The sequence below is a fragment of the Pyrus communis genome, chromosome 16 (assembly GCF_963583255.1).
Source record: "Pyrus communis chromosome 16, drPyrComm1.1, whole genome shotgun sequence".
NCBI lineage: Eukaryota > Viridiplantae > Streptophyta > Magnoliopsida > Rosales > Rosaceae > Pyrus > Pyrus communis.
The window spans coordinates 17,983,543-18,007,365 of record NC_084818.1 but is presented as its reverse complement, the minus strand read 5'-3'; the positions used below and the strand labels follow the sequence as shown (position 1 = coordinate 18,007,365).

General features: G+C 38.3%; 1 protein-coding gene across 2 annotated transcripts; it reads left to right on the top strand.

The window, feature by feature from the left end:
* The first annotated feature begins 473 nt into the window (after positions 1–473).
* Positions 474–9,607, top strand: LOC137720070 (bifunctional 3-dehydroquinate dehydratase/shikimate dehydrogenase, chloroplastic-like). Of its 2 annotated transcripts, none has more exons than XM_068459079.1 (11): positions 474–613; positions 1,023–1,258; positions 1,654–1,759; positions 2,300–2,518; positions 3,729–4,075; positions 4,194–4,257; positions 4,371–4,479; positions 4,583–4,726; positions 7,166–7,314; positions 9,126–9,288; positions 9,389–9,607. In XM_068459079.1, exons 1-11 carry the CDS (start codon positions 590–592, stop codon positions 9,430–9,432), a joined length of 1,605 nt encoding a protein of 534 aa, XP_068315180.1. In that variant the 5' UTR covers positions 474–589; the 3' UTR covers positions 9,433–9,607. The 2 variants fall into 2 exon arrangements, with proteins under 2 accessions (XP_068315180.1, XP_068315179.1); XM_068459078.1 differs by having other exon boundaries at positions 2,300–2,527.
* Positions 9,608–23,823: the final 14,216 nt, after the last annotated feature.

Genomic DNA, 23,823 nt, shown 5'->3' with positions numbered 1-23,823 from the left:
CGTGTAGCTATGGTCATTTTTGTCAATTTTGTTAGAATTTCTGTCAAAATGAGTCACATGTTATGCACATGAGGCTGAATCAAGGGGTTAATATGAGAAAAATTGTAGCAATAATCCCTCAACTTTAACCCAATTGGAGAAATTGTCCCTCAACTCTAACTTAATTGGAGAAATGATCATTCAACTTTAACCCAACTGGAGCAATGATCCTTCAACTTTAACCCAATTGGAGCAATGATCCTTCAACTTTAACCCAATTGTAGTAATGGTTATTCCAACATGACTCATTTTCACAAAATTTTGAAGGAGTTCACAAAAAGGACCAAAGTTGCACGTTTTGATGAGATAAAGGACCATTAATCATAAATTTTTAGTTAAGCGACGATTGTCACAATTTTCTCTAAAAAACAAAAAAAATTATATTTTAAAAAGAAAAAAAAAAAAGAATATACGAAAGCACGAAGCGCGCCTACCAGACTAAAAAATTCCCACCAAACTCATCCCTATTTAGACTCCTACCAAACCACTGTGAGGTGCAACGCATCGAACACCCGAAGCAGCCTCTCTCCGACGGCCGTCAAACTCTCCGATGGATTCTCCCCAAAACATTTTGGTAAGTAAATTCTCTCAGCAATTACTACTATCTCTGCACTGCGCCTCTGATTTTCTCTTCCATTTGGCTGCCGGCACTAGCCAAATGAAGATATAAAACCCAAAAAATTGGTGTATATTTTTCTTATTTTCTGTAATTTCTATCAGCAACTAAAAGATGGGAAACTTGAAATAATTGGGATGATCTGGTTTCTGCCGTAACTTATTCTGTTAGTCTGATTGGCTGCCAAGAAAATACATAGGAAAACGTACAAGGTTACAGATTGTCAAACTTTTTTCGCATTTTTCAGCATTCTTGTCTTTAAACTAAGCACATTCTTGAACTTGTTTAGATTAGATTCAGAGCAATTTTACCTGCAATAGTGTGAATTTTGTCTAATTTCTGTATTTTTTTTGTTTTTGGGATTCAGCTTGCTTCTGAGGGCCTGCGCGTGGGAGTTGATGATGTGAGGAGGAGTTCGACCCTAATTTGTGCTCCGATAATGGCGGAGTCCGTTGATAAGATGGTGGTTGATATGGGCAATGCCAAAGCCCTTGGTGCTGACCTTGTGGAGATTAGATTGGATCATTTAAAATGCTTCAATTGCAGTGAACATCTCAAGATCCTTATTAAAGAATCCCCTTTGCCGACGCTTATCACATACAGGTATTTTACCATGAATTTCTTATATGATTCAGCTTGTTTGTGGTATACTCTTATTTTAAGGGTTTGATTTATTTGAATTGGTTATATTGGTAAAGATATAGGGATGAATTTTACATTATTTTATTAAACAGAAGAAATGATACCTATAATAAACGAAGCTTATTTTCCCCTCCTCTTTTCATAACGCTGAAGACACGAGTTTAAGTCAAAGGTTGCATATGACGATTTATCACTCAGATGGATACAGAAATTATTCTCATTAAATTTCACTGCATTATCTTTCGGTTTATCTAAGTGTGGCTTTGCTCGTTATTTACAGTTTTTGGACTGTTATGACCCTAAGAATCTCCCAGTGCGATAATATCTGATAAGACTGATATTATGTACTTTTGTAGACCAAAGTGGGAAGGTGGTCAGTATGATGGTGATGAAAAATATCGACTGGATGCACTTCGATTAGCAATGGAGCTTGGAGCTGATTACATTGATGTTGAGCTTCAGGTTTCTCTCCTGTGTTTTCTGTTTGGCATTATGGAATCATAAGATGGGTAACATGATCTCATCCATTTCGTCCTTCATAGATGCTAGATAGTAAGGAAACTTATTATGGCCTTTCTATTCCCTTTTTCTTTTTAATTCCTCCCTAGTCCAAACTGCCGAATAATTGTTCAAGAGCTGCTTATGGTTGCCAGATGTGTATAACAACTCTAAACTTGTGCAATGCAATGAAGTATCAATCAAGAATCATGTGAATACATTCTTTTGTGCTGCAAATCTAATCAATGTATCCTTACTACTGCCACCGTCGCAAACATATTGGACAAATCATTTATCTTTCCTTTTCTATGTTAAATTTGTCACACTAGAATGTAAAACCTGAATTATGTTTTTTTTTTTCCTCTTTTTATGGTTATTGAAAGATATTGAACGTTTGACCTATTCTAATCCTAACCCTTTCCGAATCCTCCCTCACACCACTTGGACTAACCCCAAGGGTTAATCATGATTCCCTTATTCTTATGTTATTAACTTTCTTTGAAGGTTGCTCATGCATTCATTGATTCCATATATGGGAAGAAGCCTGAAAAGTTTAAAGTTATTGTCTCTTCTCACAACTATCAAGAAACTCCATCAGTTGAGGCTCTTGGAAATCTTGTTGCAAGAATACAAGCCACTGGAGCTGACATAGTTAAGATTGCAACCAGTGCTTTGGATATCACTGATGTAGCACGCATTTTTCACATAACAGTACATTCTCAAGTAAGCACTGTAGGTGATATGCTTTTGCATTGCAACTTTAAATTTTGGCCCATTGTTTATTTCCATGGTGAGCTGAATTTAAGTTTTATTTATTTATTTATTTTTTTTGTATTTCACCATTTTAGAATGTTAATATATAGGAGTTGAACTTGATGTGTTTCTAATCGACTTTATACATGGTGTATACATACATACATATGAATGGTTGACTGAGGTGTGCAGTTTGTATGATTTATGCTAGTAGTTACATCGGAAGCATGAGATGTGCCTTGGCACAAAGCTAAGTTACTCTGTTTTGAAATGGGAGACAACCTTTCTGAAAGTGAGTATAAGGCTACTTTCTTCAGACTTCCCTAAATCCTACAATATTTAGAGCCCGCCTTATTTCTCTGTGATACCCATAGTAGCATTTCGTTTGGTTGGCAGTTTACAGCTCTAGTTTAATAACTGATCGTCTCTTGCTTAGTGATAGAAAGTGTGACGTGTTACTCTGATGAAGGGAAGGAAAATAGGATGAAAAAGGCTTGCCTGACCCTATTGATGCAGTAAACGGAGTTGATTTTCAAACACCCTTTTAGGCTCTCACACACCCCTCTTTATTTCTGGCCATCAGATTGAATAAATCTAAGGGAAACAATGGACAGGTTTAAACAGGGTGTGTAGGAAGAGGAAAAGGGTGTTTATTTTTCATTTCCCTAAAAATATTGTTATTATGGTTGCAGATCATAGAAGAACACTGTCCATTTCTGATGTGTGGGAAGTCTAAGGGGTTCTCTAGAGGAAAAGGATTCGTATTGTTTGTTGGGCTTACCAAGTATTAAGTAATTATAGTGTGCGGGAAGTCTAAGGGATTTTTTAGAGGGTAGTTGTTATGGAGAAGTTATTGATATGGAGAACTTAAAGGGTCAATCTAGAAAGGTCGGGGGGAATTTAGTAATGCACTATAAAAGGGTCTGACCTAGTTTTGGAGGGAGCAGATCAGTTTGGATGAATTTTACCAGTAAAATCAGTTTCTCCCTAAGGCTTTTCTCGGTTTCCATTTAGAAATCTAGTTTCCAACAGTAATTGAAGGAATTTGGTTTACATCACTGTCTCTTTTCATCTGTGCACTCACAACAGGCTGGCGCCAAATTTCTTCTCCTTAGTCATTCGATTTTTTTTTAATTCTCTATATGTTAAAAGCAAAATTGACTCCTTCATGGAATTTCAGGTCCCAACAATAGGACTTGTAATGGGTGAGAGGGGGTTGATTTCACGGATCCTTTGCGCAAAATTTGGTGGTTATCTTACTTTTGGTACGCTTGACTCAGGAATAGTTTCAGCTCCTGGTCAACCAACTATGAAGGATATATTACATCTATACAATTTCAGGCAGATAGGGACTGACACAAAAGTGTTTGGCATTATTGGGAAGCCTGTCAGCCACAGCAAATCACCTATATTGCACAATAAAGCATTCAAGTCAGTAGGTTTCAATGGAGTTTATGTACATTTGTTGGTAGATGACATTGCAAATTTTCTCCGTTCTTACTCTTCAGTGGATTTTGCTGGTTTCAGGTTCATCTTCTATTTCTCTTCCCTAGTGTCAAATAAAAATTGTAGCATATCTATTTAGAGTTTTTTCTTGCTACTTATACATCAGGATCCCATCTTATACACTTCACTTCTAACACAGCGTTACAATTCCGCACAAGGAAGCTGCACTTAAGTGTTGTGATGAAGTTGATCCAGTTGCAAAGGTAGTGAAGAAAGCATTCATATTATGGTGCTTCCATTCTCCATTTGAGTAGTTAGCATACCTCTGACTTATGCTATCCATATAATTGATTTTTATCTTTATTAAAATATTCAGGCCATAGGAGCTATTAATTGCATTATACGGAGACCAACTGATGGGAAGTTATTTGGGTTCAACACGGACTATGTAGGGGCTATCTCAGCTATTGAAGACGGACTGAAAGGTTACTATTATGTTGTTATAGCTAAGTTTTTTCTTCTTTCTTTATTCTGGCAAGAATCTTTTTGTTTTTTAATGTGTTCTGGCTTCCCACTTTTACTTTACAGGTTCACATAATAGTGGCAGTTTAACTGTTTCACCTTTAGCTGGTAGGCTGTTTGTTGTTATTGGGGCTGGAGGTGCTGGAAAGGCACTTGCTTATGGTGCAAAACAGAAGGGTGCAAGGATTGCAATTGCCAATCGCACTTATGGTTGGTTTTACTTTCTTTTGTTCCGTCTTTTATAAGCTCATAAGTTATCTGCTTTCTTGATCTATTTTGTCATGGCATTTCTTTAACGGTTATTCATTTTTTTTTTGTGTCAATTTATATTATCCATGCTCATTTTTGCTCTTTCCCATGGTCGATTAGAAAAAACTCCACTTATGCAGCATGTCAGCATGTCAACCGTGATCTTTCTTTTTCTTGAAAATCAAAATTGAGATTATAAGTAAAGTTGGTTGAAGGGACATTTTATTCTTTGGAAAAGCAACCAAGGATACAAAAAACAATATGAAGATAAATTGATTTGAAGGAGCTTGCTGTCAAAGATAGATCCTTTCTAATTGAGAGAGCTAAAAGAAACACTCTTTCTTTTTCCTTTTTTAAGCCTAAAAGATTATATGGTTCTCCATCATTTCAATTTTCTTATTTGACTCAAGTGATTATTTTATGTGTATCCAGCCCACATTTGAGTAATCAGTTTGATTAATTTTACTAACATGATTTTGTTATTTAAGATATTCTTGTGTATATGTCTCCAATGTTAAATCTTTAACCCTTAGCGCAAAACGCAATGTTCTTTTATTTTTCTGTGTGGCATATTCTCATAGCCTACCTGGACTTTGATGTACTTTTATGCGCAAACGAAAGCGAATTCTAACAAAGTACCAATATCAATGTCAAGGAATTTCACTAAACAAACGGAGATTACAAAAGAGTGTTTAAACTCTCACAACCCAAATCCCACAAATTGACTCTCACCAAATTGCCACACGAATGAGCCATGCTTTTGCCACGCACTCATGATTCCAAATGGTGACCTCCACCCCAAAACCCAATTAGAGAAAACTCTCTAAGCCATGGTGAGGCACACAAAATACACTAACCCTAAGGTCCTATTTATAGTGCATAGGACTTAGGTTACAATAAGAATCCTAATAGGAAGTAAATACAAGTCCTAATCAAATACGTAATTAACAAAATCTCTCCACCAAGGAAACCAACTAAGAAGTCAAAATCCAAACCCAAATAGGACACCAAAACCAAATAGGTAACACAAACCTAATTCTTTGCATCATCCTAATTTTGAGCCGTAAAACCCAACTTACTATGCAATTTTAGTTCAGTGCTTGGTAAGTTTGCCTAGGAGTTTAATTTAGGATAGAAAAGCTCAATGCTTAATTCTGGAATGGTAGTATTGTTGACGCCTTTGGTGATTAGCAGGGGCGAAGCTAGAAATAATGTTCATGGGGGCACAACGAAGCAATAGCGGGTGCAAGTCCTCATGGAATTCCAAAAAGAGCGCATGCAGTGCCAATTTTTTTTTTTTTTTTTTTCAAGTGAGGCATTTTGTCGAGCACTTGGCCAACTTATACCCATTGTGTGCTTAGTGTACATCTCCACCCTTTGTTCCTTTATAATTTTATCTTTAGGGTCAATATTGTTAAGTGAACAAATAGATAAATTATATATGCATAGGGCTGGGAGGTCAAATTTAAACACATGGAAGGAGGGAATTCTTTTTCGCGAGCTGCTAGAATCAACTCTACAACTAGACATTATTGTTATATCTGCCTCCTGGTGGTTTTGGATGAGGAGTGAGTGATACAGTTGGTGGTGGTGAGTTGATTATTGTTCACTGTAGTCCGATTCGACGTCGTATGGAGCGACAGAAGGCAGCTGCGATTTAAGCAGGGCCCTGGTTCCTGACCACCATTTTACAGGTCAAAAACTTTAGGGGAGAAGTGAGAAAGAAAAAAGGGGGGGGGGGGGGGGCGCGGTGGGTGGGCAGAACGTGCCTCCTCTGGTTGCTAATGAGATTCACCCCTGGTGATTAGGTGGTTGCCAGGATGTACATCTTTGTCATATTTGGCGGGAATGCTAGAGTGCATTCATCTGGGTATAAAGATTTGATTCATTTGGTTCAGAAATTTCTTTATTTAAGCAGGTGGTGTCATCTGAAACATTTTCGTTCACTTTATAGTTTCATGCAGTGATAAATCTTGAGTAAATGGTATCATATAGTTTATGTAACCAATCTCTTAGAGGTAAATGCACATATTTAACATGACACCATTGAGCAGATTAAACTTGCATCCTTTCCTATCTTCTCCTGAGAAAAACATCAATCCATTTTACATGAATATTATGAGATTTGAAGCTTTACCCAATTGTTGAAGTGTACTTTATTGTAATTTTCTGTATAGATTCATGCTCTATCATGCTTTTTGATGTTCTAGACATGAAGTCTGCTGCATGAGAAAGTTTTGCTTGACATTTCCGTACTTCGGATTGGTATATCATGTCAACTACAGCATTTGTTGCTTTGTTTCTTATCCTCTGTTCTCCATTTTCATTTTTCCTTAACCTGATATAAGCAACATCACTGTGATTTTTTGTTCTTAAGACTGATATTTTATTTTGTTAAAGATCGAGCCAGAGAACTTGCAGACACAATTGGAGGAGATGCTTTGTCTCTTGCTGATTTAGATAATTTCCACCCAGAGGATGGGATGATTCTTGCAAATACAACATCTATTGGCATGCAACCAAAAGTTGATGAGACACCCATTTCTAAGGTTTGCCGCCCTCCCATTTTGCTGAATTGTAGATTATGGGTTGTCCTTGTATTAAAATACTTGATCCTATTTAACATGTGTACAAGGGATAGATCATTATGTTGAGAAATTATGGGCAGCACTTGAAAGTGTTAAATTCTTTAATAACCATCAGTACAAGGCAAGTTATGACAGAGATCTATTGGTTCCTCTAAACCAAACTCCAATTCTAGGCTGTGCGCGCCAAGAATAGTGTGTTCTTACACAAAACTGTGTAACTCAACAGCGTTATCTTTTGTCTTTAGTCTTGGTGTTCTTTGATTCGCTCCTCATTTTCTTTATAACACTTTACCCTCCATTTGGATGTCAATTTTTATGTCTTGACCTAAGAAAGCTCACACCATCTTAGCATTAAATCACAAAATGACTAGTCACTAATGACGTTGCTTATTTAGCCCGCGTCAACCTAGTAACTGTTGTGGGACTCAACACACGCTAGCAGAATCTGGGAAACACACACTAGTACATACTCATCATGCTAGCACAATATGGAGTATCACAGTTCAACATTGCTAAGTGTAATCAAATTTGCCAATCTGAAAGTACCATCTCCTTCTTTATCAATTTAATAACAAACCTGAAGTTTAGGAAACCCATGCTTTTAAATTCATCCAAATAAATCCTCATTCAACATATTCACTCATACCTAAAATTGTATATCTGACGTGACAAGGATGAAATCTATAGTGTGTGAACTCTGTTAAGCTATGTGAGTACAGTAGCAGTCTGTGCCTACTATCCTTGCACAGAAAAATTGTAAGTCAATCACAAGCAGTAGAAGCAGTCCGAGTAGAGATTTGGAGCTTATCTGTGATCCACTTTACCAATGAGAGGTGAGCAGACCCACAAACGTTCACTGCATCAGTGCTAATAAAGGAGCTCTTTATTGCCACATTTGTAGAGGAGGGGAACCACCCTTCACACATCCAGAGCGTTTGTTAGGCTTTTTTGTCAGTGTTTCAGATGTGAGTTTTCTAAAAGGATGGGTTTGCTGGGGTAAGTTGCTGGGGGTCAAACCCAAGGTTTGATCAACTCGGGTAAATTACTGTTTCAAACACAAAAATTGGTTGGCACATGGAAAAACCTCTAGGACTGAGCTTCTGTGTTTTTTGTATTTTATTTATTGGAGAGCTGTTTTTGACCGGTGGGTTGGCTTAGTTGGACCAGTTAACCAGCCAATGGCCCTGTTGACCAAAATACCGCTGGTTGACAAAAATGTCGCTCTTGACTATCTTAACTCTATTTCAACTGAGGTTGCTTTGTCATGGTTTTGCCTTTAATGTTGATGCTATTTGTTTTTAGCCGCCTGGTTTTGGTTGTATTTTTGTCTGGATAGGTTTTATGTTATGTGTCTATATGGTATATGCTATAGTTGTTCTATTGTATTTTGGGTAGTGACTGTCTTTGTGCTAAGCAAGATAATCTACCTGAAGGCAACCAGAGTGAAAAATTAATTATGGAAAAACAGTATCTCAAGTTTACCATCTGATGAAGTAAAAGGAGGCAGACTCGATAGATTTGAAGTAAGGAAATTGACTAGTTAGGTCCTTGGGTTTCGTCAGTTTGAAGTTTTTTTGTTTTTTTTTGGCACAGTTTACCTGGGAACCCATACATCTATGATGGTCTTGGAACATCAAACCTGGGACCTCATGCTACCAATCCAAGTTAACTTGCACCATATTCTATTGATGTTCTACAACTGACAAAGTTACACCAAATGTTATTTAGGTCACATTTATAGAAAGAGATTTAGTAGATTTCTGTTTTTGCAGCATGCTCTGGGATCTTACTCGTTGGTTTTTGATGCCGTCTACACCCCCAAAATGACCAGACTCTTGAAAGAAGCGAAAGAGGCCGGGGCCACAGTTGTTAGTGGGTTGGAGATGTTCATTGGACAGGCATATGAACAGTTTGAGAGGTTCACTGGGTTGCCTGGTAAGATTAACTTATACCACTTGATAATTCGGTATCAATTAGCATAGGAGTCACATTCTCTTAACAACATGGTATCAATTTAATTTTCTGTTAATTGCAGCCCCAAAGGAACTCTTTCGAAAAGTAATGGACGGTAGCTTGTGAGGTTTGTTTGTCTAATTATTAGTTTTATATTTACATATATAGTTATTGTCTCACCCGTGTATTTCAATTTGCACTCCTCAATTGATGTTGTTTAAGAAATGTATTATAGATGCTGTTGAGCAAGTTTGTGCACATCTTTGTTGACATCTTTTCTGTTCAAATATGCTTCATCGTTTCTTTTTAGTGTTCATGCCGAAGCATTTATACGTTATACACTACATCTCCATCAGGCATAAGGATAGGAAGGCACCTCGTTTATGGATATGTCGTATGGTCGATGTTTATGGACCAAACACCGTGTTGTTATTTGTCCTAGTTTAAGGCTTTAAGGCATGCCCTGCCTTCTCAAATGGCGACCCAAATTGCATAGGAAAGAATGTAGACCAGGTTCAGGTTGGGGTAGATTCAATGTAGACCAGGTTCTGGTTGAGGGAGATTCTACTGCAATTAGTTAAGCCATGCTCTGACTGCGTTTTTTCTCTCATGGAAACATACAAATTATTACCCGTTTTTGGATCCAGTTTAAATTGTTGGTGTTTTCTACAGTGCACCGGAGGATTAGATCCTCCGAGTATTTTAACCATTGAATTTTCGTTTAAGTATACAAAAATTAAAATCTAACAGTTAAAACATTTGGAATATGAGACTCTGGAATATCATAAATTTCTTGTTAAATTGGCTACAGTACGTTCATGCACACACTACAGTTAATTTAAAATTATGAAAGAAAGGCCTCAGATTGGAGGTCGTGTAAAACTATTTAGAAGGTAATCAGTAATCGTGGGGTCTCTCCTCTGTTACTCTCCATGGGGAGGGAGGACTCAGATCGGAGGTCATATCATCTCTACCAAGTTCTCCGGGGATAGAGGGAGAGAAAGAGGGAGAAACGGGAAGTGGCCCGGCGGCTACATGTACGGGGAGATTGCCGGTGACGGCATAGGGTGGAAGGTGGCGCAACGGGGGAGAGAGACCATTTTCTTCTGCAAGAGAAAAGTGCCTTACAAAACAAATTTTTAATGAACACTTCAAGAACTTTTACTAAAAATAATTGACAAAAACAAGGGAGTGGTGATAGGATTGTAAATAAGTTGAAGTTTGCATGTGATGGTAATGTTGTAATTAAGTTGAAGCTTGGTGGCATGGGCAACTGTTTCTTTATAAAAAAAAATTTATTAAAAAGAAACAATTGTAGGCGTCACCAAACTTTAACCAAATTATGATACCGCTACTTGACCCAATCTTCAACTTAATGACGATACTATCATTAAGGGCGGAACCAAGATTCAAAATATGGGGACAAACATTAATACAACAAAAGTTAAATAATCAACAAGTCCTTTCTTTCACCCTTAACAATCTGGGAGATAAAAATATAACATTTTTTGTGCATTAAATTTTCAATCAAAATACAGATTGACATTCAAACTTTCAAATTTGGAAAGTTATCTGACTGAATATAAAGATAATAGGGAAATTGACATAAATGGGCCGTGTTTTTGCTCTTGGGATTAAAATAGGACAAATCGGCCATTCACACTTCATAAATGAAGAAAATACTCACATATAAATTGTAAAAACTCATAACTTATTGTGTCATTTTTTTTATTTTTTTTTTTTGATTTCGAAGTTGGGGATGTCAAGAGAGAGAGCTGTGAGTTGTGGACTACTGGGTTGAGCTCAGATGTGTGAGATTTGATTTTGAAGAAAAGGAAGTCGAGAGAGAGGTGAGAAGAGTGAGCTGAGCCTTGGGTTGAGCTCATAGCTTTGATTTCAAACACAGGGATTTCGAGAGAGAAAGAGAGACAGAGGTGATAAGAGTGAGGTTGGGGTTTTTGGGTTTGAGCTCAGATTTGTGAGCTATATGTGTTATTCTTCCATAACCAAACACAACAAATTCTTCCATCCTTAAACATAGGACGTTTGTACCGTATTTTCTGTTTGGGCTGAAAAGTTTCATTTTTTTCGGCAACAGAAGCTTCGGCAGGCATAGTAAGGTAGGGTGTTTAATTCCAAGTTCCTATATCAATGATTTATGGAATATATGGGTTTGTTTGTAAGATGAATTAATATGTAGAAGTTCAATTAAGGTTTGTGTTTCATGTTAGGGGTTATGGGTTGTGGAAATTTTTTTATTTTTGACGTGCTAGAATACTGGGTATGTTCCAATTTTTGTTTCAAGTGTTCAATTGCAGAAATCTGAGAAAATTTTTTCATTATGTGCAAATGGTGTGCAAGGATATAACTTAATATGAGAAGTGGAAATGTTCACTAGTTATGATGCACGTATGTTGTGCCTCGGAATTTAGTGAGTATCACCACAACTTAGTTATGGCCTGGCCTCGATTAAAAACAAAATTAAGAAAAATTTTAGAGGAAGTTAAGGGTCATGCATGTCCACAAAATAAGCGACAACGAGTTTTATGTTTTCCACGTGCTCGATTAAGTGGTAGTTGATATACGAACAAGACTCGCAAACTATCACTGTAACCTTATATATATATGATTGTTGTGGATTCCAAGCCAATTGTATCCAATACATGCCAGTGTAACCTTATATATGTAATCGTTGTGGATTCTGTTTTAATTGTATCCACTATACCAATAGCATGCCGTTAAAGTGTCTTATAAATATGAAAAGCAGCTTGCTGCCCAACCTCTAGTTTTGTGCATACCATGTACATGTAGTGTACATATCATGTACTTACAGTGTATATATTGCATATATAAATATTTGATACTCTTCGTATTAGGGTAGTTTAGGACATGGTAAGCGTTGAAGATAACAAGGATACATAGTCCTCATGTTTTTTTTTTTATCATATAATAGTTAGCAAATACATTGCACAACTATATTACATTGCTTAACATATAATTAAACATTACAAGTCAACCACAAGCTAGGCTATGCCTTCAAATTTATTCTACTATATCTATTAAGCATAACCCTCACCGAACGATCACCGATACCAAATTTTATTAAATGATTCGACCTCCTTCACTGTCAAGGAATCCCATTGTGATTGACGCGATTCCTTTCCCTTCGCTACCTGACGAAAATCCTTAAACACCTTGTTGCGTTCCTCCTCCATTTCGATCTTTCCCTCCTAGGAAAGCTCGTATTATTCAATATGGCCACGATGCTTTTGCGACAATTCAAATTTAGGAATGGGACCATTTCTCGAGACGTGTCAGCCTTCATTTTTTGCTTGCTTGCATGGTAGAGCGCTTCGTTGGCTTTATCGTTAAGGTCCACAAGTTCTTTTGGTTCCAATACTTGGCGACGCCCATCTCTTACGGACTGATGTATATTTTCCAACGACATCTCCGCGTTGACAGAGCTAAACGATGATGTAGGATTTGCCATGGGTGACCCCGAAGTGGAGGAGGTTCCACGTTGTACCACTCGTGGAACTTGGCGTTAAAACCCTCAGTTTCATGTTTGAACTTAGACATGTTTGTGTTGTGAATTTTTTAGCTATCTGAGAAGTGGAATGCCTTCTTTTCCTATGAGGTTAATGGTTGTGGCAAATAAGTGTGAAAAACCTATTTATACGAGTGTAGCATTGATTTGGATGAAAACCCGTTGCTTAAAAGAGGGATTGTATTGAAGGTGTTTAAGTGGTAAGGATTTGATGCACGTGATGTGATGACCCGTCCCTAATTTTCTATGTAATTTCTCCCCGAGTATGTAAATTGATATTTCTGCCCTTGTTGGCAAAGTGACGTGGATGTAGTATTCAACGTTTATTTTATTTTCCTAGTAGCATAATTAAATAGTACTCGTCGTTACGAACGCGTGAGCACGAGTTAGACCTGAATCGGAGATGTAACGAAAAAGTTACGCACAGTAAACTACATTAATAGTGGGTATAATTGTACACAAGTGTGCAAATTATTTCAATGTAGGGAACTACTGTTTTTGATAGGGTACATTAGATTTCGTAGGATTTCACTTGTGCAAACCCTATATTTTATCCCCTTTTTAAATGGCCATCTCACCAATCAAATTATTTCCCTCAAATCCTTCACATTCACTCATTTTCCCTTAAAATCCTTCACCTAATCAGAACCACTCCTCACACCTTTCTCCCAATCAGAAACTACTCCCTGACTCTTTCTCTCTCTTCTCATTCTCTCTCATCGAAACTCTCTCTTTCCCTGCAACCATCTAGAATGACGTGAAAACTTCACAGATCGAGCTCACAAACTTCACCATTGTACTCCTCTCGAACCCACGAACCTAACCGTACTAGCCGATGGTGAAATGATCGAGTTTTGACTCGCCAACTCGGAAGGTCCGACTTGGTGAGCTTTCCTCCGACAAGTTTCAAGCCGAGTTACAAGGTTTTAGGACGTAGGGAAGCTTCTACACAACTCCCTAGGGTCTCTAGACTAGGTTTGGAGTTGAGTTGACGTTGAACCAAGCAAGTTCGAGGAGTCGAGTTTTAGGCCGAGACTTTCATTGCATTTTCAGGCCATTTCCCATCCCTTTTTGGACTTCCAAAAGGTTTAGAATTGTTCTACTCCTCAAGAACTTCAAATCCATATAAAGTTTGTTAAAAATGGTTGAGAAATGAAGAAGATATGAAGCTTAGAAATTTTGAAATTTTTCCCAGTTTCCGACGAGAATTTCTAGAAACCGGCAACCCAGACGGCGGCACTGGACAATGAAGCTCACAGGAGAAGATGAAGAATATTTCGTCAAAGTTGACAGAATATTCTAACGGCGTCAGGTAACACCATTACTATTTAATGAAATATTCCGTCAATTCTGACGGAATATTCCTAATGTCCATCAGTCTCTGTCAAGTGCATGGCCTGCATGTGGGCGCGTGTGTGGCCGTGGGCTAGGTGGTGCGTGAGGGCGTGTCTGACCTATGGCCCGTGAGTGCTTGACACGTATGGGTCCATGACTTCATGTATATCATTTTCGTATATTCAAACCTTTCATTTGAGAAAAGTATGGGAGATTTACCTAGCCTTTTTGAATATGTCCTATTTAATTTATTAGTTTAGTTATTTCACTTATAGGTTAAAATTATCCCGAGGACGTACGAGGTTAAGCGAGGCTAGGAGGCTATGATTCGACCACGTACCAGTGAATGGGCATTTTGTTTTTGTATATATATAAACTTGATAGTTTGCACAAATGTGTTTGAATTGATTAATGCATATCATGCCATTCTTTTTTTTAGATTGATGATACGCCTGTTATGCCAGGATTTAATATGTTATAAGAAATGTTATAATGCCGTGAAATAATCCTACAAGACGCTCAAGTAAGCTTACTATGTTGATTAGAAATTATTGAATTGTTATGGCATGGTTATATTTATATAGTTTGCTCATCATTGCTGCATCCCAGTGTTAGTGCTCTCCTGGGGCCAGGGCTAGTCTTTCATGTGTATGTTCACCTCTGCACCGCACGCTCGCCTTGGATCCAAGTAGGTGCTAATCCTGTCATACAGGTTGCATTAAGCAACTCTGACTTGTAGGTGACCATGATTATCGCTAGTCTTCAAGTGATTGTAGCACTAGAGCGTACTTATATATTACACCACAGTCCTGTTCATGTCAGAAACTATCTGCATGAACTCATGTGCTAGCGTAGATTGATGAGCAACCTATTTTCATTATGCTATTGTTGAGATATTGTAGTTTGGCATATTTCTAGCATTATTGTTATTGAGATATTATAGTTTGGCACAGTATGGCATTATTGATTACTTAAAGTTGGAATCATGCCACCTCATAGAGAACCACGTGTCTCTTTTGAGATTAACTTCCCAGATTTTGGGCAATTGGGTGAGGTAATCACCAGCGCCATTCAGTCCATACTTCGTCCTCCTGAGAGGACCACCTTAGAGATTGTATTGCACCTGCAGATAAATAATTTCTTTAGGAATGAGGGACCCAAGAAATCCAAGATTTGGATCGACCATGTTCAGAAGATTTTCTATGTTATGCAACGGCAGGGAAATCTTCCAGAGGAGAGATGGGTCAAGACAGTGACTTGGTTCTTCCGTCTGGGAGCTGGATCTTGGTGGCCTAAGGAGTCTCACCCTTTGTTTGCTCAAGATGCCGTGAATTGGAATGTGTTCAGACGCCTATTTCAGGCGAGATTCACACCTCCGGAGTATAAGGACTGGAAGAGGGAAGAATTCATAGAGCTAAAACAAGGTAAGATGTCAGGCATAGAGTACCATTGAAAGTTCACTAACTTATCCCGCTATTATCCCAAGATCGTTGAGAATCCTGAGGAGATGCTTCGTTATTTTATAAAGGAGACTCGTAAGCGGTTGCGTTTTTTGGCGACTTCTACTCTGTGCTCTACTTACCAAGAATTCTTTGAGGTTCTACTTCATGTTGAGGATTCTAAGAAAGCTCCTGATGATGGTGATGATGATGAGGATAATAGTAATGCTTAGAGGAAAATAACAGAGGGCAGTCATCTTTTTGCCCTAGAAAGACTCATAATTTTAAGAGAAGTGGAAATAGTTCTAGATCGTCGAGCGGTGGTTCAAGTTCTAATACACCGCAAAGGGGCGGCAATTCCACTGATCATTCACGCTTTTAGAATCAGAGGAACCCTAGTAACTCTAGTGCTCCGCTCTGTCACAGATGTAATAACCGTCATCACGGTGACTGTAAGAGGGGGAGTAATGGATGTTATACATGTGGCCAGATGGGGCATATGGCTAATCAATGTCGGCAGAATCAGCAGAAACCTTAGCCTCCTACTGTTCCACCTACAGTTCCTCTTCAGCAGATTCCAGGTTCTGTTACATACTCGCATATAGACTATGGTGGTACTTAGCACTACCAGGGTGACATAGCTCAGTCTTCAAGAAGAACATATTAGTACCTACCTAACCCTTACTACCATAGTGGTTATCCTCAGTACTAAGGGGTTATATGCTGTATACGCCATATCCGGGCGGCAGAGCTCAATGGTATGCCGGAGGACAGTCCCAGAATCTTGATGTAGCTTCCAGCAGTGGTGCATCAACTAAGCAAACTAATCTAACAAATCAAGGTTGAGGTAACCAGGGAAGTGGGAACCAGGGAAACAGGGGTCTAGGAGGCCGACAGCAGGCATACGGTCGTGCCAATCATATCACCTTACAGAATGCTCAGGGTAACCCCGACTTGATTATGGGTACGTTGAATGTTCTTGGTCATTTTACCAGAATATTAATTGATTCGAGTGCTACTCATTATGTTATTTCCCATACTTTTGCTCAAAGACTCAACCTCACCCAACTCCTCTCGGTTATGAGTTGGAGTTTTTGATTCCTAAGGGTGAAGTTTCTTATGTTAGTTGGGAGTATCGAGGATGTCTCATCCTTATCGAGGATGTCATAATGCCAGTCAATCTTGTTCCTTTGGATATCGTTGACTTTGACATTATCTTGGGCATGGATTGGTTAGATTACAATCGAGCCATGCTGAATTGTCACCAGAAGATTGTTACCTTCCATCAACCGGGCATGTCGATAGTAACTTTTATTGACGAACGTAGCGGTCTGAAGCATAAAATTATCTCTGCCGTGAGGGCTAAGTAGATGTTGAAGAAAGGTTGTCAAGGCTACTTAGCTCATGTAGTAATGACTGAGGAGAAAGGTTGTCAAGACGTTCGAGTAGTCAGACACTTTCAAGATGTTTTTCCCGACAACTTACCTGGTCTACCACTGGATCATGAAGAGTTTACTATCGACCTAATTCTAGGTATCGATCCTATTTCTCTAACTCCTTATCGTATGACTCATGCGGAGTTAAAGGAATTAAAAAAATCAATTGCAAGAACTTGTTCAAATAGGGTTTATTCAGCCGAGCACTTCTCCTTAGGGAGCTCCAATCTTGTTTGTAAGGAAGAAAGACGGAACCTTGAGGCTATGTATCGATTACAGACAGCTGAATCAGGTGATAATTAAAAACTGTTATCCGTTGCCTCGTATCGATGATCTTTTTTATCAACTTCATGGTACTTGTGTTTTCTCGAAAATTGATCTAAGGTCCGGTTATCACCAGCTGAAGATCAGAAGTAAGGATGTTCCGAAAACAGCCTTCCGAACTCTATATGGTCATTATGAGTTTCTTGGGATGCCGTTCGGGTTGACTAATGCTCCAGCAACTTTTATGGACTTGATGAATCAGGTATTCCATTCGTACCTTGACAGGTTCATAATCGTCTTCATTGATGACATTCTGGTGTATTGTAAGAGTGAGGCTGACCATGCTAAACATTTACGTCTGGTTTTGAAGAAGCTAAGGGAGAATTAAATGTATGCTAAATTTCGCGAATGTCAATTTTGGCTTGATCATGTGTCATTCTTGAGGCACATGATATTAGCTTAAGGTGTTCTCGTAGATCCCCATAAAGTAACAGCAATGGAAAACTGGGAGCAACGTCAGACTGTCACTGAAGTTCAGAGTTTTCTTGGTCTTATGTGCTATTATTGATGATTTGTGAAAGATTTCTCCATAATAGCCCTGCCTCTGATAAGGTTGACTAAGAAAAGAGTTAATTTTGAATGGAGTGATGACTATGTACGAAGTTTTCAACAGTTGAAGTACTATCTCACTTATGCACTTGTTCTGGACTTCCCGATGACAATAGGAATTTCGAGATCTACAATGGAGCTTCTTTGAATGTTTTGGACGGTGTGCTGATGCAGCATGGGAATGTGATCGCGATAGTTAAAGCCCCATGAAATGAACTATCCTACTCATGATCTTGAATTGGCAGCTATCGTTTTCACTTTGAAAGTTTGGCGGCACTATCTTTATGGGGAAACATGTCGAATTCACCTACCACAAAAGCCTCAGGTATATCTTCACTCTGAAAGAACTTAATCTCCTGCAGCGATGGAGTTGATCCAGCGATTATGGTTGCACTATTGAATACAATCCTGGTCATGCAAATACTGTAGCAGATGCTCTCAGTAGGATATCTCACGGTCGACTTAATGCTCTTTATGCATGTCATGTTCTTCTTCTCACTGACCTAAGGTCTATTAGAGCGGCTTTAAAAGTAGATCACCAAGGAGCTTTACTCGCCAATTTCTAAGTCAGGCCAATTTTGTTAAATTGTGTTCTAGAAGCTCAGATGAATGACTCCAAATCCTAGGAGTTAAAGCAAGTGGTGTTAAGCGGTAATAGGGGAAATCTAAGGATTTGAAGGCTTGATGGTATGCTCATACAAGGCGATCAAATGTATGCACCTAAGGTGGAAGAACTGAAGAAAGAAATACTCAATGAGGTGCATATTTCAGCATATGCGATGCATCCTGAAAGTACTAAAATGTACCATATTATCTGACCTTTCTACTACTGGCCAGGAATGAAAAGAGAAATTGCAGAGTATGTGAGTCGTTGTTCAGTTTGTCAGCAGGACAAGGCTGAAAGAAAGAAACCATTCAGGTTGTTGCAACCACTTCCTATACCTCAGTGGAAATGGGAAGATATCACAATGGATTTTGTGTACAAGCTGCCTTGTACACGTAATGGCTATAACGGTATTTGGGTGATAGTAGATCGACTTACCAAGTCAGCGCATTTCCTACTTGTCCGTGAGAATTACTCACTAAGTCGGTTGGCTGAACTCTTCGTTTCTGAAATTGTCAAGTATCATGATGTTCTAGTTAATATTATTTCTGACCGGGACCCCAAATTTACTTTGAAATTTTGGGTAGCTTTTCAAGAAGCTCTAGGGTCGAAATTACTCTACAGCACCACCTATCATCCTCAAACCGATGGGCATCTAGGGAGAACTATTGAGACATTGGAAGACATGCTGAGATCTTTAGTCCTGCAGTTTGGAGATGCATGGCACAATCGCTTACCTTTGATAAAATTCACCTACAATAACAGCTTTCACTCCAGCATTGGTATGTCACCATTTGAGGCGCTTTATGGGAAACCATGTCGTACACTGTTGTGTTGGTTTGATGTAGGCTTAAGAGAGTTTTGGTTGGTCATGAGATCGTGGATGAAACGACACAGAATATTCAAGTGATAAAGGCTAACTTGAAAGCAGCGCGGGATCGGCAAAAGAGTATAGTCGACAGACATTCGACCGACAAAGTATATAAGGTTGGAGATTGGGTATTCTTAAAGTTGTCGCTGTGGAAAGGCGTTGTACTATTTGGGAAGAAAATGAAGCTAAGAACTCATTACATCAGATTGTATCAGATCATTGAGCGAGTTGGTGAAGTTGCTTATCGACTTGATCTACCTCCACAGTTGTTAAGGGTGCATAATGTGTTCCACGTGTCGATGCTACGGAGATATGTCTCTGATCTGTCACATGTGATTCCTCCTCAGCCGTTAGAGATTAATCCGGATTTGACTTATGATGAGGTTCTAGTGATGATTCTTAATCGAAAAGACAAAGTTCTTAGGAATAAGACCGTTCGTATGGTGAAAGTTTTATGGAGAAACCACTATGTTGAGGAAGCTACTTGGGAGATAAAGGAGCATATACAAGATCTTTATCCATGCTTGCTCTTTGATTATGATCTGTAGTACTGTTGAAATTTTAGGGACGAAATTTTCTTAAGGGGGTAGATTATGATGACCCGTCCTTAATTTTCTATGTAATTTCTCCTCGATTGTCTAAATTGACATTTCTGTCCTTATTGGCAAAGTGACGTGGATGTAGTATTCAACGTTTATTTTATTTTCCTAGTAGCATAATTAAATAGTACTGATCGTTATGAACATGTAAGTGCGAGTTAGACGCGAATCGGAGCTGTAACGAAAACGTTACGCACAGTAAAGTACATTAATAGCGGGTAGAATTGTACACGAGTGTGCAAATTATTTTAGTGTAGGGAACTAGTGTTTTTGATAGGGTACATTAGATTTCGTCGGATTTCACTTGTGGAAACCTATCTTTTGTTCCATTTCTAAATGGGATCCGTGTTTTCCTTTCACCTCACCAATCAAATTATTTCCCTCAAATCCCTCACATTCACTCATTTTCCCCTAAAATCCTTCACCCAATCACAACCACTCCTCACACCTCTCCCCCAATCAGAAATTGCTCCCTCACTTTCTCTCTTTCTCTATCTTCTCATTCTCTCTCACCAAAACTTTCATTTTCCATGCAACCCTCTAGAACGACGCCAAAAACTTCACAGATAGAGCTCACAAACTCCACCATTGTACTCCTCTTAAACCCACAAACCCAGCCGTACCAGCCGATGGTTAAATGATCGAGTTTTGACTCGCCAACTCTTAAAGTCCAACTCGATAAGTTTTCCTCCAACAAGTTTCAGGCTGAGTTACAAGGTTTTAGGATATAGGGAAGCTTCTACACAACTCCCTAGGGTCCCTAGACTAGGTTTGGAGTCGAGTTGATGTCGAAACAAGCGAGTTCGAGGAGTCGAGTTTTAGGCCAAGAGTTTCGAGGCATGTTCAAGCCATTTCCCGTCCATTTTTTGACTTCCAAAAGGTCTAGAATTGTTCTACTCCTTAAGAGCTTCAAATCCATTAAAGTTTGAAAATTTTCCAAGTTTCCGGCAATAATTTCCAAAAACCAGCGAACTAGACGACGGCGACGAACAGCGAACTCACTGGAGAAGACGAAGAATATTCCATCAAAGTTGACAAAATATTTTAACAGCATCAGGTAACATTGTTACTATTTAACAGAATATTCCTAACGTTCGTCAGTCTCTGTCAGGTGCATGGCCTGTGCATGGGCGAGTGTGTGTTCATAGGCTAGGCGGCGCATAAGAGGGCATCCGACCAACGGCCGGCGAGTGCTTGACACGTACGGGTCCGTGACTTCGTAGAGATCATTTTCGTATATTCAAACCTTCTGTTTGAGCAAAGTATGGGAGATTTACCTAGCCTTTTTGAATATGTCCTATTTAATTTATTAGTTTAGTTATTTCACATATAGGTGAAAATTATCCGAGGACGTACGAGGTCAAGAGAGGCTAGGAGGCTACGATCCGACCACGTACCAGTGAGTGGGCATTTTTTTTTTTTGTATATGTATAAACTTTATAGTTTCTACAAATGTGTTTGAATTGATTTATACAATGTCTGCAATTATAATATATTATAAGAAATGTTATAATGCCGTGAAACACTAAAATAATCCTACAGGATGCTCATGTAAGCTAACTATGTTGATTAGAAATTATTGAATTGTTATGGCATGATTATATTTGTGTAGTTTGCTCATCATTACTGCACCTCGGTGTGAGTGCTCGCCCGGGACCAGGGCTAGTCTTTCACGTGTATGTTCACTTTTGTACCGTACGCTCGCCTTGAATCCAAGTAGGTGCCAGTCCTGTCGTACAAGTCGCATTAGGCAACTCCGACTCGTAGGTGGTTGCGATTATTGCTAGTCTTCACATGATTGTAGCACTGGAGTGTACTTATACATACCATAGTCTTGTTCATGTCATAAACTATCTGCCCGAACTCGTGTGCTAACGTAGATTGATGAGCAACCTGTTTTCATTATGCTATTGTTGACATATTGTAGTTTGGCGTATTTTTAGCATTATTGTTATTGAGATATTGTAGTTTGGTGTAGTCTGGCTTTATTGATTATTTAAAGTTATTTTCATACTTATACATAGTATGATTTTCTGGAAACTATACATGATTTCCAACGAGGGGTTAGTATGTTCGGAAAATAAATGTGTTTTACAAGCCCTTGTTTTTGTGCCCACTTACCCTTCTATTTTTCACCCCTCCAGGTCTTAGATAGCTAAATTCTCTGTGGCATACGAGGAAACTCCAGCGGATTCTGACATATCTAAATAAATGTAGGGTCTTTTCTAGGTTGTGTCTTAAGCACTTTAATTAGTTTACACTGCACACTGTTTTGTCATCTATGCTCTGAATATTTGTACTTTATGGGTTCTACCCACTACTGCGCACTCACTTTCTTAGTTTAAATAAGTTCTAGTTTTGGTTTTAATTTATTCATATTTTTATGATAACATGGTTTTAATTTAGTCATGTATTTTGTGTTGGAATATGATTATGATAACATGGTTTTCACAATATGTGTAAATATGTGTGAAGGTACACCATAACATTGTTATACTAATATACATATGATTGTAATGAAATAGATTACCTAATTAATAAAGAAATAATATAATTGTTTAATTAATTAATTCTAAAGGATATGACTGTTGAATATAACTGAACAATTGTATTCAACAGGAAAAGTTACAACTGAACAATTGTAGTCAAAGGGTATTTCATCTCTATATATTCACCAAATCTCTTTCTTGTCAAAGCAGTTCAATTTTAATGTATAATTGTTCTCACTCTTTGAGTCATATCTCTTCTCCTTCTAGTTTAACATATAAACCATCTATTTAAGTTGTCTTGTTAAGGGTTTGTACTATTTTATTTCAAAACCACAAGTTCAAAAAGATGAGGAAGCCAGAACAACCTCATTGCCTATACAATCTCTTCTGGACGAACTTCTTGTCGTTGCTTCCCGATCTTTTAAGGACATGTTTTCAACAAAGATGGTGTGGAAGAAGTTCAACCAAATCGGCCAAGACGACAGCACATTCAAACACATCAACATTAGGGAATTTGAAGGCTTTAACCAAATCAGCCAAGATGACCACTTAGTTCAACCTACTTAGTTCATGCTAGGGATGACATACTTCTTCCAAGATAATAAGAAAGAAGCCGGAATTGAGGCTCTGAAGAAGGTGATCTCAAAGGGTCATGAAGTAGCAACATATGTGTGCGGTGTGATCTTGGTGTGCTATGGGGTGATTTGAAGCAAGAAGGCCTCAAGCTTCTGTATTCTCTCAACCATCGCAAATCAAGACGGTTGAGCATAATGGAATGTATAGATATGATTCAGCGGTGTTTTTCAGGTCTTTGGGTGGATAGGGAAATAAGGCTACCATGGATGCATGCAACAATTGTGGAAGTCCACATGTTCTTTCACAGTCCAATCGCATTATAATTTCGTTGGCCATGAAAAATTCAACAGTTGTAATTCATGCAGATGACATCAGGAAGTATGTCGTAAAGTATAGGTAGACTGAGTCTGTTTATTTTAGTTTAATTTTCTTGTAATAGTAGCATTTAAATTCCAACACATCCTTTTCTTTTCCTTTACTTTTCTCATGTACTTTTTTCTTCCTAATTATATGGCCTTTCTATTATCCATTTTTGCAAAAAATCATCAAGGACCCTGAAAAACTAGCCATCAATGAGCTTACATAATTTCAAAAAATCATCTATTTATGGTAGTAATAGACAGCACCCAAGGTGTCATCATTACCATGCAAGTGTGCAAATCAAATTTAAGAGCCTATATCTACCTTATCTTATCACTAAACCCTATATTTACCTTGTCTTATCCCTGAGTCTTATGGAGTCATTTTG

Bases quoted from the DNA above. Each gene is read 5' to 3' on its own strand.
- LOC137720070 (XM_068459078.1), top strand. From the start codon at position 590: ATGGATTCTCCCCAAAACATTTTG. The intron at 1,760-2,299 runs GTTTCTCTCCTG...CTTTCTTTGAAG, and splicing joins ACATTGATGTTGAGCTTCAG to GTTGCTCATGCATTCATTGA. The intron at 4,727-7,165 runs GTTGGTTTTACT...ATTTTGTTAAAG, and splicing joins AATTGCCAATCGCACTTATG to ATCGAGCCAGAGAACTTGCA.